We start from the raw sequence: 13,873 nt of genomic DNA, 5'->3' as shown, positions 1-13,873 counted from the left end.
GAGCAGGAAGAACCTATAGGAGGAGGCAGACCTCAGCCAGAAGGACAGAGGGACAGATGGGTAGGCATCCTAGAAAGAGAGCAGCTTTGTGTAGAGGACCTTGTTTCTGTGATCAACGCCATTGTCTTAAAAAAAAACTGTGTCTTCTAAATCTGTCAAGTCATTTGAAGTAGGGACTAGGACTTCTCTCCTGTCTCTAGGTTAAGGGAGCATCCCTCCATGGGGGATGTGCCCGCAAGGTCTTTTTGTGCACCAGGGATACATCCTGGCTCCACTGCTTAGGTGGAAGGGAGGGAGGGAGAGAGAACTGGAAAAAGAACAACAACAAAAAAAACCTGTCTTCTCTGAACCCTACTGGGACTCATCCAGCAAGAAGGAAGGCCTAACGTAACCCACTCCCTGGTCCAGCCTCTCCACCCGCAGACACAAGTGTGCCCTGCTGAAGAGAGAGGGAGGAAGGGAAAAAGCCAGGACTCTACTTCCTCAAGCCTTCCTCCTCCTCCTCCAAAGCCCAGAACCCATCCAGGAGGCCCGGTGACAGGTGCTCTGGAGCCCAGGGTCATGAGCTGACGGCTGTCTCACTTGCTCTCTTCCAGGTTACCTTGACACCCTACAAGCCAGAAGCTGGGGACACGTGCCGGGACCCGAAGGAATACTACAACAAGAAGGTTCAGATGTGCTGCGCTACGTGTCCACCTGGTGAGAGGCAGATGCTGGGCGTTTGGACGCTGGTGCCGTGGAGAGAGTGCTTGTCCAGGGATGGTGAAGAGGGCCTTCAGTCCTCACTGAGCTGCTTCCAGGGACACACAGTCTAGGGTCCATTAGTCATCTTGCCCTGGGCTTTTGCATATGTTGTTACCTCTGCTCAGCACACTTCTCAACGCCTCCTCTTGGTTAATGCATCCCTACATTTTAGACACTGTCTCCTTGTCCAAGAAGCCTGCCCCATACCGCAATGATGGCCTGGTTCTTCCCAGAGCCTTACTGTGTGCTCCTCTAGAGTGGAGACTGTAACTTGGTCCCTGTGCAATTCTCGGCACATGACTTGGACCTTATAGGTGTCCTGTACATAATTATCAGGTGAATAAGTGTGTACCCATTTCATAGATGGTGGATCTGAGCCCTAGCCCCAATGTGGAGGACTGAGTAACTGGCCCTCAGGGATGAGTACCCATCAAATACACGCAGTCACTTGAGTAGCATTCATAATGCACCTACTATGTCTTCAATTTGCTTGGATTATAACAGAACGCCCAGCAGACATTCCTCCCTTATCTTTTTTTAAAGTAAGATTTATTTATTTTTATTTTACACATATGGGTGTATTACCTGCATGTATGTCCACATACTGCATTCATACAGTGCCCTTGGGGGTCAGAAGAGGCATTAGGTCCTTGGAACTGACAGTACAGATGCTTGTTAGTCACCGTGTGGTTGCTGAGAGTCTAACCCCGTCCTCTGGAAGAGCAGCCAGAGCCCTTAACTGCTGAGCCATCTCTGTAGCCACTGTCTGCTTCCTAAAGGAGGGCAGACAGATTACCTAAGAGATAATGTGGTGCTGTCTGCAGTGATGGAGAGAAGGCTAAACAAGGCTGATGGAGGCAGACAGGGCTGTGGGCTCCAGATGAGGTTGGGTGGTCCAGGAAGGCCTCTCTGAGCCCTGCAAGAGAGCAAGCCCCACAAGCATGCAGGAGACAGCAGACCAGGAAGTGAGTGGGAAGCCCCAAAGTGGGAGTCTGTTCAGTGAGCTCAAGGAACCTTGAGGTTGGCGTGTGTGGTCCAGAGTTAAAGAAGAGAGTGTGATGGGAGGAAGGGATGAATGCCGAGATAAGAGCTTGCTGAGATGGCTTAGTGTGTAAACACACTTGCTGTGCAAGCCTCATGACCTGACTTTGATAATAATAATGATAATGATTTGATTAAGTGAGAGAAACAGAGTCACCATGAAAAATTCAGATTTTATTTACTGGTGGTTTTGTGCCATTTGCTTAACCCAGTGGGTAGGAACACAGGTCACTTTGAGAGACCCCAAGGACAGTGGCTTTTATACTGACTAGAAGAGTGTCTAAGAACTTACAAGCTTAGAATAGCGGTGAGCTTGGCAGAAAAGGAATGGGAGAGGACCTGGAGAGAAAACAACATACCTTAAAGGTTTGCCCTGGTGATCTGCCACCCCCAGACTTTTAGGAGTCCCGTGCCATTGGCTACTGCACAGCAACTGACAGGCTACTAGGTGTAACATCCTTGTTGCCACCTTTTCCTTATAGTTCATACAGCAGAGTAGAGAATTTTAACCAACTATCAAGAAGACGGGGGTTGGCAACTATGCAGAGAGAGAGAGCGGAGAGGGAGGTATGTACAGAGGCGGAGATGGCTAGGGTCCAGTAGATGTGTGAAGAGTCCATGGAGGCAATGATACTTTTTCGGAGGTGCTTTCTGGCTGGGGCTCAGAACCCTGGCATCTAAGGACTTGGCTGAGAACTGTCTTGCGCTGAGACTTTTGGTCCTTGTTTTCTCAGGCCAGCATGTGAAACACTTCTGCACCCAAACCTCAGACACGGTGTGTGCTGACTGTGAGGAGGGCACGTACACCAAGCTCTGGAACAGGCTTCCCACATGCCTGAGCTGTGGTTCTCGCTGTGGTGATGGTGAGTGGCCTGAGCCGGATGGTCCCAGCACCCTCCTTGATCACTAGCTCTTGCAGCCTAGGAAGGTGGGTGGAGTTACCTTGGGCCAGTTGTTTTCATCTCCTGGGACCTGAGTGGCAGGTACTGTTCTTTACCTATGTATTCATGTGGCTGGAACCTGGGGCTTCGTGCAGGTAATACACACACTTTTTAGCTGTGCCACACCAATTCCCAGAACTTGCTTTAAAATTTAAAAATATTTGCTTATTTTTATTGTTTATGCATAGGTATTTTTACCTATGCAGGCCAAAACAGGGCATCAGATCTTCTGGAATGAGTTACAGACCTTTGTTAGACACCATGTGGGTGCTAGGAACTGAACCCAGGTCCTTTGCAAGAACAGCCAGTGTTCTCAATCAGAGAGCCGTCTTTTCAGCCCCCAACTTTGGTTTTATTTGCAGTTTTTGGGGATTGAACATAGGGCTGGGCTGTGGTACTCTATCATCAGGTTACCTCCTTCCCGAGCCCCTTACTTTGTAAAAAGAATCTTGCTCAATGACTCAGGCTGGATTTGAACTTATAGACTGCCTGCCTCAGCTTCCTGGGATTACAGGTCTGAGCCCCCAGACTGAATTGAGCTTTCAATTCAGGGTTTTTGTTCTGTTTTATTGATTTTTTTTTTTTTTTTTTTTTTTTGTTTTTTGTTTTTTTTTGTTTTTCAAGACAGGGTTTCTCTGTGTAGCCTTGGCTGTCCTGGAACTAGCTCTGTAGATCAGGCTGGCCTCAAACTCACAAAGATCCACCTGCCTCTGCCTCCCAAGTGCTGGGATCAGCGGCGTGTGCTGCCACCACCACCACCACTGGGCTGTTTTTGTGGGCTTTTTTTTGAGATAGGTTTTTGCTGAGTTGCCCAGGTTGGCCTAGAACTTTCCACTAGGCCCAGGCTCACTTTAAACTTACAGTCATCCTTTTGCCTTAACTTCCCCAGTGTTGGGATTACAAGTATGTGACACCTTGCCTGGCCACTTATAGGTGACATTTCCTTCTAGATCCCCAGTCTTGCTTGGGTCTCTGAGGTGGGAGGAGGGGGGAGGGGAGAGGCCATCTTTGTGTCAGGGCTGAGGGTGTAGAGCCTGGGAGAGCAGAAGTGTATGTTCACACTGTGGCAGAGCTGGGGGTGCAGACAACAGCCCCGAGGGACAATGTGGACAGGGTCCTTTGGGCCTATGCCCAGGGACCTACCAGCTCTGGCAGGGAGGGCAGCGCGGGTGAGTGGAGGTAGAAACGACCCTGGCTGTCCTCCCCTCCTCCAGACCAGGTGAAGATCCGTGCCTGTACAAAACAGCAGAACCGAGTGTGTACCTGCAAAGCTGATATGTATTGTGCCTTGCCAACAAATGCTGACAGCTGTCGACAGTGCCTAAGGCTGAGCAAGTGTGGCCCTGGCTTCGGAGTGGCCAGTACGAGTAAGGACCCCTCTTCCTTTCCGGAATGAACATCGCCCAGATGTCACAGGCATCGACCTCTCAGCCTCATGGAGGAACCCAGCATCTGTGTATATGTCTACCAGCACCCCTAGTTAGGAACCTGCTGTGCGTTAAAGTCTAACATAGATCCAGATATGAGTCATACTAAGCTCTAAGTTGGTAGGAAATCAGATGAAGCAGAAACATAACCCTGGAGAGCAGGTCTGTGTACATGTATGGGCATGTGTGTACATGCATGTGTATGTGTGTTTATTGTATTGCATGTGTACAGATGTGGGTGCATGTGCATATGTGTGTATGTTAAGATAGAGACAGTTATAAACAGGACAGGCCTCTCTTGTGACCCCAGTGCTAGGACACTCCCCACCTGATTGCATGAAGTATTCATGTTGTTGACAAGCTCTGGATTTTCTCTTCAAGGATCTGCAAATGGAAACGTGGTGTGCAAGGCCTGTGCCCCAGGGACATTCTCTGACACCACATCATCCACAGATACATGCAAGCCCCACCGCACGTGAGTGTTGATTTTCTGGGTTCTGAAAGAGCAGGGAAGGTGACCCCTGAGTGAAGTGACTGGGGCCCAGGACATAGGACAGCTTGCCACCCATTGTCTCTGAGACATGGAGGCAAGGCTGGATAGGGCAACTGAGTGGAGGTGGAGGGCGTGGAAGGGGTACTGCTAAGAAGGCATGCTCATACTCAACTGCTTGGACATTGACATCTTGTCCTCCGGCCTGGTGCCCTGGAATAAGCTCACTGTCCTCTGTGGCCTCCTGACTAAACCCCTCCTCCCTCAGATGTAGCATCCTTGCCGTCCCCGGAAACGCAAGCAGGGATGCAGTCTGTGCACCTGAGTCCCCAACTCTGAGCACCATCCCAGAGACAGTCTACATCTCTCAGCCAGAGCCCACAAGATCCCAGCCCCTGGAGCCGGAGCCAGAGCACAGCGAAACTCCACCCACCGTCTCTGTCTTTGAGAGCTCGACCCCCAAAAGTGAACACAGCACCAATGGTGGCATCTCTCTTCCAGTTGGTGAGTCCCCGTCTCCAGTGTGACCCGTCTGCAAGTGACAGGCTTGCAAGTGCACAGTCTGAGCTATTGGGGAGGCTGAACCAGGGGAATTGCAAGTTCTAGGCCAACCTGGGCTACAGAATGTGTCCAAGGTCAATCTGGGTGACTTAGTCAGACCCTGTCTCAAAATAAAAATAGCTTTAATAAGGAGCCAAGGATGTATCCCAGTGAGGGAGTGCTCAACTAGCTTGGGGTTAAATACCTAACAAAAGTAAAATAAAGTATAAAAAGAGGCACTTTCTCTCCTCTCTTCTGTGGGTGAACCTGGGACCCTGGGCTCGGTCCCCTAGAGCAGATACCGGTGTGGAGGAGCTGAGTCTGTAAAGGCCTGATGTAGTCACAGGGAATCCCTGGGTGGAATGAATCCATTTGGCTTACGAGGCTATGGACTGATAGTGTCTCGGGCTTCCCTCCTGAGGTTAGCATGGCACCAAGTCGGAGACCCCAGACTGTGACCCTCTGTCTGCATGTGGTTCACAAATGCGTATCTTTGGTTTATCCCTGAATCTGAAGACATTGGGCTGGACTTGTTGATCTCAGCACCAGCCCCAGATGCCTGGCACCTTCGTTTCTGAATACTCTGCCTTCTTCCTAGGTCTGATCGTTGGGGTGACAGCTCTGGGTCTGGTGGCGTTAGGGCTGGTGAACTGCTTCATCCTGGGGCAGAAGAAAAGTAAGGTTCTTCTCTCTCCCTGTTTTCCAGCCTCCCTGCTTCCCCTCACTGCTTTTCTGGGTGACTTAGTTCTAATTGGATGTGGGGTGTCTAGTACAGAGTGCTACACTATCATAAACTCAAATGGATCTGGAGACTGTAGTCGCTTGTTCCCTAGGAGCTTAGAGGCTGGGACGGAAGGTATATCCTCTAACCTGGCCACTGGAAAGCAGTGTCGAGGCTATCCCAGGGACCTGAAGTCTCTAGGATTCTGTGATCTCTGCGGGTGGAGTGCAGTTGAGGCAAGGCTACAGCACAGGCTGGGCTGGAGGATGGCTGGCAGGTAGAGTGTAGTGGCTAAGAGTAAGGTAGGCTCATCTGTGGGTCTTACCTGCCAGGCCTGGGTCCACTCCACCAGCTTGATCCTAGCCATGCTGTCTCTGTTAGGATAGATGTGCTGACGCCCTGCTCCTGACTTGTCCCTCTCTCTTCTTTGTAGTGAAGCCCTCCTGCTTACAAAGAGAAGCCAAGGTGGTGAGTATCCCTCTGTGGTCCTCCCCTCCCCCTCCCGTTCCTTTTCTAGGGTGCTGGGCCATCATACAAGCAGCACTGAATGGGTATGGTGGCACATGCCTGTAACTCCAATAGCTGGTACAGATGGAGCCTAGAATATCAGGAGTTTAAACTCCCTCGGAGCTAGCTAATATCTAGCCACATTCCCGTTGGGAAGAAACAGGCCGGCGCTTCCCTGGCTGGGCATAGCCAGGCTCTTTCCCTGAACTATGCCTGACTCCTCACTGGTCCCCATGAGTAGGGCGCCCCCACTCCTCACTATATAGATGAGGAAACATAGGCTTAAGAGCTACTGTCACTCTTGAAAGGCTTAAGAGTTAGGTCTGTGGTATGTGTTGAGGCTCAAAGCCTCTGAGCAGGTGGGTTTGGCAGACACATCCAAAGCTGTCGCAAACAGACCTCTCCCAGCAGGGCCTGCTTTCCAAGGTTCATCACCAGGAGTTGGAGAGCCTAGATACCGCCCTTAGCCCAGTCCTGTACCTTGTCAGCCGCCTGCTCAGAGCCCTCTTGGGAGCTCTGTGGATGGTGTCCTCATGTGCTAGAGTGAGGCCACCAGGCAGGACCAGGCTGGAGTGAGTGACTCAGCTCCTACTCTGAGGGCTGGGAAAGTAGGATCATTTAGGAAAGCAGCATGTGAATTCACCCACGCTTCCCCCAGGCGTGCACATGGCCTCGTGTTTAGTCCCCAGCAGTGGTCGGGTACCGAGCTCATGCCAGCACTGTCTGGGACACAACACAGTCTGTGTGATTACTGCCCCAACTTTACGGTCTTGGGACACATGGCCCAGACACTCGTAAGTAACTGTCCGTGGTGTGATTTAAGAAAAGTGGCTCTCGAGAGAAACACACCATGTGACAGGGTTCAAGCAGAAGGGCCTTTTATTGTTGTTGTTGTTGTTATTATTATTATTATTGAAAGGGATCATAAAAGGGGGAAAGGGAACAGGGGAGACTGACCTCTGGAGACAGGAGCACCAGGAGAGAGGAGAGAAGAAAGAGGGGGAGAGGGACAGAGAGGGACGGGGAGAGAGAGAGAGGGGGAGGGACGGAGGGAGGGACGGCAGGTGGGCGGGGCCCTTTAAAAGGGAACATAGTGAATGTGCACAGGTGATGCTCTTAGTAGCTGCAGCTGAGGGCGTATCCTGTCAGAACCCCAAGCACAGGCCAGCACAGATGCTTGGAGACTAACAGCCCTGAGGTGGCACAGCTGATGGGTGTGGCCTGGAACACAAACCTAGCATGCCTCTCACTTCCTAGCATACAGTTCCGGGGCCATTCTCAGGCATGCCCACGTGACCCTACAGCCTGTGAGGAGCCAGCCATGCCTCTGTCAGTCCTTGCTCCAGATAACAGGACCACGCCCAGAAGTATTGAGATGTCAGGCAAGCTGAGGTCCTTGGTACTCACTCTGTGGGGTCCCAGCCTGAGTCACAGGACTGTGATGGTGTCAGTACTTGAACATTGCAGCTTGTGGCTCCCAGCTGGGAGGTAGCTGTGACCTTTTTTTTTTTTTTTTTGTTTTCTCTCTCTCTCTCTCTCTTTCTGGCTCTAGCCACAGGCAGAGAGGGGAAGGCCCAGAAAAAAGGCCCTTCTCAGGAGCTGGGGAGTATGACATTTATGAATGCTTCTGCAGGGCCACAGGGTAAAGCTGGGGACTAGGGTCAGACTATGAATTCAGAATGTTTTCCATCCCTTCCCAACTAGGGTACCTGGCTGACAGGACCCCAGGGGAGGCAGGAGAATGCAGCGTGTATTGCTTGCACATGCTGGCCTGGGTGCTCTTGCTGAGCCCACCAGCCAGCTATGTGATTCTGAGAAGGGTTCACCTTTTGTGGGCTTTGGTGGCCTCATGGGAACAGCTTGTACAGGACCCATCTAGTCCAGAGTCAGGAGCTGTGAACTGGGCAGGAATGAGGCCTGAGGACTCACATGAGCACCTAGGAAAGCCATAGCAATAGTGGGCAGAGCCCTCAGATGGCATATCAGTGACTCTCTAGAGAGAGCACCAGCCACAGGAAGGATAGCCAAACTATTGCTTCTGTGTAGACTACACCTGGCATTGCGCCTCCCTCTGGAGGAAGGCCAGGGGGTCCCAGGCCTGGCCTGGCCACTTTTCCAGCTGGTGTGGACAGATAGTGGCCTTGGGGTGGTATATCCAGCTGTCCTCCACATGGGTCACTGCGAAAAGGGATTTTGTCTTAAGTCTCTGGAGCTGAACCTTAGACACACAGAAAAGGCACGGTGAGTTTTAGCTTACAGCATTGTATCCTAACCGTGACCTTGGGCAAGAAATCCATTCTTGACATCTGCAGAGTGCGAGGCTAGACTGAGCTCCTGAAAGATCTGAGGTAGCTGTGCCTCAGGTATAGGAGTAGGTGCTCAGGTCACGTACAGTCTTGTTGTCATTCTGTAAGAAGCCACAGGGAAGCCACAGAACATCCTCTGGGTGAACCGTGGGAAGGGGAAGCTGAGATGGACCAGTGAGGAGCTCTGTGAGTGGCCCGGGCGAAAGGACTCCATGAACTGGGCTGATTCATCAAACGGAAGGAACGGAGCTTAAAGGTGTCAAACTTTGAGGACCAAGTCGGGCCTCTGGGACAGCTACTTAGACCTGCCTGTAAATCAGGAAAGCCACCCTTTGCAACTAAACGGTGATGGTGGCTTGGTTGCCCCAAACTTGATTATTTATGGGCACTAAAATTCATACTTTAGGTTTTGGGAATGTTGTTATTTCAGACAGGGACTTGTGTAGCCCATATTGGCCCTAAGCACTACCTGAGGGTGGCTTTGAATTTCTGATGCCCCTGCCTCAGTCTCCCCACTCAGTCAGTATGGGTACAGACACGAACCGCCACACCCTGCTTATGTGGTGTTGAGGACGGAACCCAGGAGCCCTGTATATAGTCTTTAGTCCTTCCTGTTCCTGCAGAAAATGTGAGTTCAGTTCCTAGTACCCACCTCGGATGACTCACAACTACCTGTGACTCCAACTCCAGGAAATCTGATGCCCCTTTCTGTCCCTCCAAACACATCTGCAAACATGTGTACCTACTCACACTAAGACAAAAATCAAACATGTATACACACAATTAAAATTTTTAGAAAAAGACTTAAAGAAAAATGTTACTATCTTTTTCTTTTTTTTTTAATTGGAGCTGTTTAAAAGCATGAAGGTTGTTCCTGACTGGCAGGCCTTGCCACCCTGTGAGTAGGACTTCTGCTAAGTTCTTATAAACAGTATCTTGTGCAGGGCTTATTACACAACCGTCCTCGAAATTCCCAGAGGTTTGGTTTTCCCAATGATCCTAGACATAAGCTATAACTGTTCCTTTGTACATGGAAAGATGGAGGCCCAGAGACTTTAGGTAACTTTTTCAAGATCAGACAGCCAGTGAGTGGTAGAGTGATAAACTTAGACTCGGGTGATCTGCATTCAGGCTGGGACATCTCTCTACCCTGCTGGATGACTTCAGAAAGTCGACTTTTCCGTTTCCTCATGTGGACTGAGGGCATGGAAACAGTGTGTGGTGTAAGGCAGAAATGTGTAAGCTGTGGAGTGTGTGTGATGGGGGTGGCAGGAAGGCAAAGACACCAACCAGCAGGTGGCTCAATAGTCTCCCTTTTCCTCCCAGCCTCACCTGCCCGAAGAGAAGTCCCGGGGCCATGGCACAGGCCTAGAGCAGCAGCACCTGTTGACCCCAGCCTCCAGTTCCAGCAGCAGCTTGGAGAGCTCAGCCAGCGCCACGGACAGGAGGGCGCCCCCTAGGAGCCAGCCCAAGGCAGCAGGCACGGAGGAGGCCCGAGGGTCTCAGGAGGCCTGTGCAGGCTCCAGGATTTCGGGTAAGAGGCAGGAACCAGCTGTCTCTCTCCCGCTCTGTGCAGATAGGTAACCCTCCACCTACTAGCTGGAAAAAGTGGGAAATGTCCTTAACACATCTGACAACCGTGATGACCGGGAGCTGTGGCTCTGAGCCGCCGCCTGTCCTGGGAGGGGAAACTGTGTTTCACTGGTTCTGAAAAAGGTCCAGGTGCACAGCGTCTATGCAATGTGTGCGTGTGTCATGTTCCCACTGCTGCAAAATCTCAGCTCAGACCTGGGGTTTGTGTGCATTCCTTGCCTAATCTCTGCCAGTGTCCTGGAGTTGCCCTGTGGGGCTAGCCTTGGCAGCCCGCAGCTTCTGTTCCCTGCTCTGGGGCATTATAGCCACTTTGGGTTCTAGGTTCGGCCCCACCTTGCCTTGTGTCGGTCCTCTCTCTGGCTCACCCATGCCAGATGCTCCTGCTTTGTCATTCAAGACTCCCATGTCTCGTGGGGGGTATTACCCCAGCCTTCCACCATGTCATTCCCAGCTGGTGTGGCTATTCCTCAGGAATCCCCAAGGCCATGCTCTCCTTCCACAGGATTTTCCTCCCCTCACTGGCCTATGCGATTCCCTAAAGCTAAGATCCTGCTTACATCCCTAGGCCCAACACTGGTCTGACTCTAGATTTATTTTTTTTGTTTGTTTGTTTGTTTATTTATTTGGGACAGTGTTTCTCTGTGTAACAGTCCCGGCTATCCCGGAACTCTCTTTATAGACAAGGCTGGCCTTGAACTCAGAGATCATCTGCCTCTGTATCCTGCTTGCTGGGATTAATAGTGTGGGCATCACACCTGGGTTAGCCTGGCTAATTTTATTCCTGGGAAGTTGTGATACACTGGACACTGTACCTGCTTATCAATACTAAGAAATAATTACTAATATCATCCCATTTTCCAGATGAGGAAATTGAGGTGAGCAAACAGGCACAATGATGGTCAGTGATTAGACTAGAATCTTTGGTCTCTTGGTCCTTGGCCTACTGCTCTTTCTTTTGTTTTTTCTTTTTTCAAGGCAGGGTCTCTCTGTATTGCTGTGGAGCCTGTCCTGGAACTCGCTCTGTAGGCCAGGCTGGCCTTGAACTCACAGAGATCCTCTTGCCTCTGCCTCCCGAGTGCTGGGATTAAAGGCGTGTGCCACCAATGCCCAGCTTTGCCTACTGCTGTTTCCCACAATCTTAACCTGCCTCTAGAACAAGAAGCAAACTGCAAGGACTTCCCCACCCTAAGATCCCCCGGCTCACATGCCCCCTCCTCCCATCTTGTGCTTTGCAGATTCTTCCCACGGCAGCCATGGGACCCATGTCAATGTCACCTGCATCGTGAATGTCTGCAGTAGCCCTGACCACAGCTCACAGTGCTCTTCCCAAGCCAGCACCACAGTTGGGGACCCAGATGCCAACCCCTCAGGATCTCCGAAGGATGAGCAGGTTCCCTTCTCCCAGGAGGAGTGTCCTTCTCAGTTCCCGTGGGAGACGCCAGAGGCATTGCCAAGCCACGAGAAGCCCTTGCCCCTTGGAGTGCCTGATGTGGGCATGGAGCCAAATCAACCAGGCTGGTGTGACCAGGTTGCAGCTAAAATGGCCTGACCCCCTGCAAGGGCGACACCCTGTAAAAGGACCCCTCAGTTCTTCTAGACCCTCAACCCATAGGACTTCATGACTATTTCTGGGTCCACTTCCCTAAGCAGCCTGCCCAGCCCCACCTGCAGGCCAAGTGAGGGCTGAGGCAGCCATTGTGGGGGGAAACTTCTGCCGTGGTGTTCTATGGGGCGGGCAGTCCCAGCAAGTCCTTGCTCTTCTGTGATCTCTGGATCTTCTGGGCTCTTGCCTGGCTCTGGCTTCTGAGAGGCCCCGGCAGCTTTCCTTCCCAAGGAGCTAACACCCTCTTCCATACTCTTGGGTAAAGGATAGTGCAGCTCTTCAGCCTGAATGCTGATACCGCAGGACAGTCCCAGCAGGAAGGAGGAAGTGGTGGCTTCATAGGGCACAGGGGCCCTTGAGGTTAGTGCTGGACTCCTGGGCAGTACCCCCTCCAAACCCACCTCTGCCCTTTTGATGCAAGAATCAGATGCACTGATTCCCCGCAGGCAGGGTTTCTCTGCTGTATGGTGCTGGGGCTGTAACTCTCCGGTGTTAGAGTGTGTTGCTAGCACACCTTAGGTTCGATCCCCGGCTCCGCATTGAGAAATTAAGTACACACAGCAAACAGCTGGTTTGCACCCTCTGCCTTTGACTGTCACTCCAGTGGGCACACAGAAGGCTCCAGCTCCTCCTCCTGGCCTTTTAAGGAGCCCTTCTAAGGCCACACCTTCCTTTCAGGGAATCTCAGGGACTGTAGAGGTCCCAGGCCCCTGCAGCCACCTGTCTCCTCCTACCTCAGCCTGGACCACTTCCTCTAACTCTGTACCTACTGTGACCCTGAGTGCATGTCTGTTTTATGCATCGTGGGTTGGAACAGCTCAGGACATCAGTTGAACAGCCCATCTGGAAGCAGCTGAAGCCTGCTATTATGCCAAAGGATTCGAACCCATTTTCTAATCAACACGTTCCCCTAGCATGCCCAGATCTGGAAGGAAATGGTTCAGGAGACTCAAGAGGCAAGTTCAGTCTCAGGTGCTTGGATCCCATGTTCACAGATTCCTTTGGATATGAAGTTAGTAGTTAAACTATTGGAAGTCTGTTACCATGGAGACTCAAAAAGCTCAGCGCTCTGGAATCAAGACTTACTTAGGACCTATCTGTTAGGTCTCTGCAGTGCGCCAGACCGGAGAGGCTATGGAACACGTCTGCACCCTGGTGGCCTGTCCTGGGATAACCTCTGACATCCTAAGCAACAAAAGCCTGAACTGAACACTCTGGGTGTTGCCTCAGTCCCCGTGCTTGTGTGGATCCCAACAGGATGTGCTAAGGAGCATTTGCCCTTTATGCTGGACAGAATTGATTCCTGCTTATAAATGCTTTTTGTTGCTGTTTTGCACTGATTTCCTGGCTGTGTCTGGGGGCTAGTTTGGGGTTTGTCTGTGGCCCACCTCCAATGTGTGAGGAGAGATGGGGTCATGTTTTGTGGGGTCCAGGAGGTTCATGTAGTGAATGGTTCTGGAACCCCCCACCACCACAGCCCACCTTTTAAGATGCCCTTGCTGAAAAGCTGGCTGCCTCCCACTTGTAGCCTGTGGATGCTGAGGCAACTGCAACCAGCTAGTTTCCAGTATGCCGCTGTCTCCAGCTCTCTCACCTGAGTCTGGCCTCCTCATTGTATTCTGGGAGGGAGGTGTTATGCTATCTGGGAAGCCCTCACCATGGGTCTGAGCAAAGACTGTACCACAAGCCCACCCCTGGGTGCTTAGACCAGCTCAGGGCTCTGTGAGCAGAGGAGGGGTTCAGGGAACAGTTTGGGTGGTGACCTCTGACACATTCTTGAGGGATGAGCAGTTTTCCAGAACTTCTCTCTCTCTCTCTCTCTCTCTTTTGTATGTATGTGTCTGTGGGGTGGTATGTGTGTGTATGTGTGTGTGTATGTATGGTGTGTATGTATATGTATGCATTTCTGCATATATGTGTGTCTGTGTGCAGAGGCCAGAGGTTGAATTGGGGTATTCTT

General features: G+C 51.4%; 1 protein-coding gene across 1 annotated transcript in view; it reads left to right on the top strand.

Annotated features, from left to right (window-relative positions):
- The window catches only part of Tnfrsf1b (TNF receptor superfamily member 1B), a 29,590-nt gene extending 16,337 nt beyond the window's left edge, over window positions 1–13,253 (top strand). The window contains exons 2-10 of the mRNA XM_051173633.1: window positions 597–699; window positions 2,520–2,648; window positions 3,941–4,093; window positions 4,535–4,628; window positions 4,912–5,147; window positions 5,782–5,859; window positions 6,338–6,372; window positions 10,044–10,251; window positions 11,546–13,253. Of these exons, the coding sequence (XP_051029590.1) occupies window positions 597–699; window positions 2,520–2,648; window positions 3,941–4,093; window positions 4,535–4,628; window positions 4,912–5,147; window positions 5,782–5,859; window positions 6,338–6,372; window positions 10,044–10,251; window positions 11,546–11,859 (1,350 nt within the window). The 3' untranslated portion in view covers window positions 11,860–13,253. The remainder of the gene's footprint in view (window positions 1–596; window positions 700–2,519; window positions 2,649–3,940; window positions 4,094–4,534; window positions 4,629–4,911; window positions 5,148–5,781; window positions 5,860–6,337; window positions 6,373–10,043; window positions 10,252–11,545) is intronic.
- Window positions 13,254–13,873: the final 620 nt, after the last annotated feature.

The sequence above is a fragment of the Phodopus roborovskii genome, unplaced genomic scaffold, assembly GCF_943737965.1.
Source record: "Phodopus roborovskii unplaced genomic scaffold, PHOROB, whole genome shotgun sequence".
Taxonomy (NCBI): Eukaryota; Metazoa; Chordata; class Mammalia; order Rodentia; family Cricetidae; genus Phodopus; species Phodopus roborovskii.
The sequence above is the reverse complement of the archived record's forward strand: the minus strand, read 5'-3'. Positions and strand labels throughout refer to the sequence as shown.